At 44.9% G+C, this 6000-nt stretch overlaps 1 protein-coding gene across 11 annotated transcripts in view; it reads right to left on the reverse strand.

The window, feature by feature from the left end:
- B3GALNT2 (beta-1,3-N-acetylgalactosaminyltransferase 2) overlaps positions 1-5650 on the reverse strand; it is a 51187-nt gene extending 45537 nt beyond the window's left edge. For 4 of the 11 annotated variants that reach the window (XR_004324151.1, XR_004324149.1, XM_032491879.1 and 1 more), the window contains exons 1-2: positions 5296-5648; positions 4977-5210 (exon numbers count right to left, since the gene is read on the reverse strand). Coding sequence is in view for 8 of the 11 variants with exons in the window: in XM_032491879.1 (XP_032347770.1) it covers positions 4977-5210; positions 5296-5407 (346 nt within the window). In the remaining 3 variants the exon portion in view is untranslated. Of the gene's footprint in view, positions 1-4976; positions 5211-5295 lie in introns of all 11 variants that reach the window. The other 7 variants (XR_004324150.1, XM_032491878.1, XM_032491880.1 and 4 more) reach the window with 5 other exon arrangements.
- Positions 5651-6000: the final 350 nt, after the last annotated feature.

The following is a 6000-nucleotide window of genomic DNA, read 5'->3' on the forward strand; positions in this document are numbered from 1 at the left end:
GAAGAGTGGGTGCTCAGCAAACACGAGGTCCTGGGTTCAATCCCCAGTACCTCCAGTAAATAAACAAACAAATCTAATTACCTCCCCCTCAAGTTTAAAAAAAACACAAAAACAAAAAAACCCAAATACCTCAGAACAGCATAACTCTTGTCCAGCAATTCCACAGCTAAAGAGCACATTGTAAAGAAATAATCAGTGATACACTGAAAGATCTCTATCCATCAGTGTCATTTATTAATAGTGAAAAGCTGAAAACTACATTCATGCACAAAAAAGGCACCAGTTAAATTATGGTGTATCTGTATGCTAGAATACTATGCAGCCATTAAAATTATGTTTTAAACATACCAAATGCAGTTGTACATCATATTAAGATAAGCAGGCTATATAAGAACTAGGCACATGGGTTCCATTTATATAAAATACAAAAGAAGGCAAATCTGCCATCACAGACCAGGTAGCGGTTCCCACTGCCAGCAGTGACAGATGGGAACATAAAGGCAGCTTCTAGCAGGCAGGATATAGCTCAGTGGTAAAGTGCATGCCTAGCATGCACGAGGTTCTGGGTTCAATCCCCAGTACTTCTGTTTAAAATAAATAAATAAATCTAAAATAACCTCCCCCATTAAAAAAAAATTTTTTAAATGTGGGAGGGTAAAAAGGGGGGAGAGTATAGCTCAAGTGGTAGAGCGCGTGCTTAGCATGCACAAGATCCTGGGTTCAATCCCCAGTACCTCCATCAAGTAAACCTAATTACCTCCCCCTTCAAAGAGAAAAAAGAAAATGGAGACATTATTACCAATTCTGCAGAAATAAATTATTAGAAGACAGTACTATGAACAATTGTCTGCCAACAAATTGGATAACCTAGATAAGATGCACAAATTCTTAGAAAAATTAAAAAAACTACCAAGACTGAATCACAAAGAAACAGAAAATCTGAATCGACCTATAACTGTCAGGAGACTGAATCTGTAATCAAAAATCCACCCCCTCCCCTAAAAAAAAAACCCAAAAAGAACCAAAAAGAAAAAAAAAGGAAGCGTCTGACGTGTTGGTAGTTTTCTTGTTTTTCACTTGGGTGCTGATTAGTTGGGTGTATTCCATCTGTGAAACCACATCAAGCTCACATTTACATGTACTTTTTCTGAATGTACATAAGTCCAAAAAAAACTTTTTAAATACTAAATAATTCCCCCAAACATGTTTTATATTCATATGCATTCAAAAACTGCTCAGTACAGATCATTTTTCTTTTTAAAAAGTAATTTCAAATTTTTCTATAAAGCACTTGTTTTACTTTAATAAGAAAAAAATTCCATCATAAGATCATCATGAAATGTGATAAGATTCATACTTTGCCAATTTTATTCTTTTAATTCATTCTTTCAAATTACTGAGCACCTCCTATGATCACCGTTCTAGATGGCAAGTACATAGCAATAAACAAATCTTCATAATGTTAAGAATAATTAAAACCCCACCCAGGCTTCCTGAAGGCAACGACCATTTCTCTTCTTTAATATGTAATATATCCTGAGAGTCTGGCAACCGCGAGGCTCTGCACTGGAAGTGGACATCCAAAAGTTTATGAAAGACCAGTGGAGGCTGACTTCAAAACCGATGGTTCAATATCAGCCCAAAGTATCCAGGTGGCAGGCGCTGTGCTAGCAAGCATCTGCATGGGTTAACTTCACATGTAGTGGGGAGACGGCGGGGGAGGGAGAAATTAGGAGTTTGGGATTAACAGGTACACTACATATAATATATATAAAATTACATATATACTATATATTTACTATATGTAAAATATATATATACTATAAATTTACTATACATAAAATAGGTAAACAACAAGGACTTACTGTACAGCACAGGGAACTATATTCAGTTTCTTGTAATAACGTGATGGAAAAGAATTTGAAAAGAAAAAATACATGTGTATGTATAACTGAATCACTATGCTGTACATCTGAAACTAACATTGTAAATCAACTACGTTTCAATAGGAAAAAAACAACAAAATAAGCACAAAGATTCTTAAAAAATCAGACCAAAAGTTCCACTCTTGTGTACATGCTCTCAGATGGCATCAATCACAGATGGACAGAAATCTTGAAAAGAAGAAAACATGCAAGTTCCTCACAGACCTACGGAGAAGGACAATTACACACAATGCCAGCGTGCTCTTGTCAATTTCAGGTCCCGCTCAAAACACTTCCCTAGCGTCTGCCACTGTCACACTACCGCTCCTCCCTAAAATTCACAGGGTGTTCACTACGAATCCGGCACTGTCCTGGGTGTTTTATTAACCGAATCTTCACAATAACCCTATCAGGTCATCATTTTATAAATAAGAAAACCAAAACAGAGAGACAAGATTAGCATATAAGGATCATTTTGGACAAACCAGCCCCAGGCCAAACTACAAAGCCAGCTCAATTTGTCTCTGACCTTTGACTTACTCCAACAAACTGCGAGCACCTTGAGAGCAAGGACTAGGTACCTAGCACCATACCTGGCGCTCTAAGCATTTGTTGAGCGGACAGGCTTCTTTCCTTTCTCTTTGGCTCCCTTCTTTCCAAATATCCTAGAAACAGAAAGTTTCTTCTGTCACATCGTTTTTCTAAATTAACTGTTAAATAATTCCTGTGAAGTCATTACCCAAAACCAGTATGTTCTAATCAGGCTCTCCTGTATCTCTACTCCCTGGTCCAATGCTTGTCTCCGCCTCCGCTTTCCTCACCCCAGGGGCACTGCGTTTCCCGGCAGGAGCCCCGTTTCCTCCTCACCAGTGGTTCTCCCGTCTGTGCTTCACCTGCTTAAGGTGAGCCACCACATCAGATGAACAACGGGGGTGGGGGGTGGGGGGGGGTGTGAACGTGACCGGCTCACTGCATTCAGGCTCCTGCCCAACCCTCCCTTCTTCACAGTGGCCTCCTCCGATCGCCCTATTTAAAACAAGAGCACATCCTTCTCTATCCTCTTCCACTGCTTTATTTTTGTCACCACACTTGTCTTTCTCCCCTATGACATTTAATCATTGTTTTCTTATGCTGTCTCCCCTTCTAAATCGTAAACTGCACGAGGGCAGGGACTCTATCTTGGTTGAGCTGTAATTCCACACCTACAACAGGAGTTGGCACAGAGGAGGCGCTCAAATATTTATCGAGTCGACTGCAAGTCAGAGGGCCTTTTTCAATATTCAGGGAAGGTAAATCTCCCTTTCAGAAAAGACTGCCATGACTTAATAAGACTGAAGACAAAAGAAGGCAGCAGAGTAAAGAGAACAAAACCAAATCTTCAAATGTTAATTCAAAGGAAGAATACTTAACAAAATCTTGGGTTTTCTCTCTCGCTTCAGGCTTAAGAGATAAGCGCAGAGTGTAAAAATGTTCAGATGTTTTAGTTTGAAGTGGTGACAACACAATGAGAAAAGCAGCTGTGGGGAATTTTAACAATCAACATGTTTCGGGGGGAGGGGATAGTTCATCGGTAGAGCGTATACTCAGCATGCAGGAGGTCCGGGGTTCAAGCCCCAGTACGGCCATTAAAACAAACAAATAGAACTAATTACCTACCCTTCAAAAAAAAGTTTAAAGAAAAAAAAGATGTTTCTACTGCTTTTAGTTTTCAAAGTACCAAGTGAAAAAGGAAAGTTAGGAGTCTGCAAAGTTTCACTTAGAATGAAAATACTCCATTACTTGACTAGATGCACAATATCCAACTAAGGTCAAAGTTAATTTATGTAACGAGTACTGATCACCTCACTGGCCCTGTTCCTTTCCAAGGTCTACTTCCTAATTTCCTTAGTCTAGCCTGGTCTCATTGGATAGCAGATAGTGTCTAGATGATGACCTAAGAGACAGGGGAAAACTTATCTCAAAAAACTAAGAAATTTCCAGGCTAACCTACTGAGTTTTAAACTTGATTATAGGGTTTTTGCTTGTTTATGGACCCTAAAAGATACACAGGTCATAAATATCCCAAGAAAGCTCTCCAAGTAGCTTCCAGTAGAGCTCACTCATTATCCAAAAATCCCCCCCAAAACAAAACAAAAACCCTAAAAACCAAACCAAAACAAACTTGTAAAGTACAAACAGATGTTACAAAACATTTTTTACATATAGCACTCTTTCCTCAGCTCAACTTAAAAAACCCTAAAGAAACAAAACAGAAAAGCCTAATCTGTTAACAGGTTAAATGCCCTGTAACATTGCGTTTTCAATTAAATCATTTAAATGGTATCTTAATTCGACTCAGGTGACACAAATAACCTTTTCAAAGAGCTTGTGGTTTGTCTAATAGAAAAGGATTTTCAGAGATTGCTACCAAAATAAAGAACTTCAATTACAACAATGAGTTTCTATACTTTCTAAGTTAAGGCATAGAGCCATCTCAGAATTACAAATTTTTAATTCTAATTCTCAAAAATATTAGATAACAGAACAACTGTTTGGGGGCAAGAAAAAAAAAATCCCCAGTGTAGTTAAAAACAAAACAAAACAAAACAACTATTACCTCATCTTTAAAACTGCCTTCTAAGCTTCTTTCTATGTCTTAGGGCAAGCCCTTAAAAAAGAAAAGGAAAAAAAGGAGGGGGGAGCCTTAAGTAGTGTTCAGAGCGGTGGAATTCATTAACAAAAACAACAAAAAGATCCACTGGGCGGTGGGCAAAGCATTGTTTCTTAAGCTGGGAAGCGAACGTGCACAAAGCCTTCTTTAACACGAGAGGGTAACTTTTTGAGCAGACGGACAGGATCGTTAAAAAAAAAAACTTGATAATCTCGTGCATATTTCATCAGGAGGCTTTGCAAACCAAATTTCCAGGAACAACTCACTCACGCCCTATTTCATACCTAGATTTGCTGAACCGACTCCCATCGCAGAGTTTGCAAAGGATACCGAACACTGTGTACCCTTCCAGCAAAGTTACTCCTTAAAAGCAAAACCCGGCCACCTCTGAAGACACCCACCAACGTTAGACGCGGCGCTCAGACTTCCGAGCCCTGAGCGAACCGAACCGACAGCTCGCGGCGGGAGCAGGCAACCCGGCGTCCGGCGCCCGGCGCGAGCGGCTGCGGCTCGTGGGGGTGAAGGGCAGCCGGGGCTCCGGCCACTCGGGCCAGGCCTGGGGACGGCCGGAGAAAGGGCCCGCGGGAAGGGCGGGGAGGTGAGGAGCGGCCCCAAGTTCGCCTGACTTCCACGCCCTGGGGATGAAAAGGGCCGTTTGTTTCGCCGGGCCCGCCCGCCCGCCGCCCGGGACTCCCCGCCCGCGCGGCCCCCGGGCCTCACCTGCCGGGCCGGCCCCCGAGGCGCGGGCGGGCGGCGGGGAGCTCAGCCGCAGCCAGAGGTGCAGCGCGGCCCCGAGCACACACGGGCACAGCAGCACCAGCCAGTTTCGCATTGGCCGCCCCCGCCGGCTCCACCTCGCGCCCCCGCCGCGCGCCGGGCTCTCCCGCGTCCCGGCGGAGACGGAGGGAGCCGCCAGAGACAGGCCGACGGGCGGCAGCCGACTCCCCCGCGACCGCTCCGGGAACGCCCTCCTCGGGCCCGCCGCTGGCTAGGCGCCTCTCCGCTCGCGGCCCCGCGCCTCAGGTTCCTCAGACCGCGGGCGGCGGCCGGAGCCCCGCCCCCTCGGCTGAGCCTCCCCCTCAGGCCCGCCTACCTTTTCTCTCACTGGCTCCGCCCCCTTCTCTCGCGTCCCCTCCCGGTCCCGCGGGCCAGCCGGGAGCTGAAGTCCCGCTCTGGGCTCAAGAGGGGAGCGCAACCGCGACCCGGACGCTAGGAAACCACACTTCCCATAATGCTGCGCACTCTCTTCCGTCACGCTCAGCGGTCGCGGATGCGAAGCGCGAGGCCCCACCCCGAGCACGCGCATTCCGTCTCGGCGCCTACTGCCCCCTGCTGGCGGAGATGAGGTAGCGCAGGACGACGCCGAGCTCAGGGGCCGCCCCAACCCCGGGACTGGAACACAGGGGACGTAAAGGGTGCAGGTTG

The sequence above is a fragment of the Camelus ferus genome, chromosome 11 (assembly GCF_009834535.1).
Source record: "Camelus ferus isolate YT-003-E chromosome 11, BCGSAC_Cfer_1.0, whole genome shotgun sequence".
Lineage (NCBI taxonomy): Eukaryota > Metazoa > Chordata > Mammalia > Artiodactyla > Camelidae > Camelus > Camelus ferus.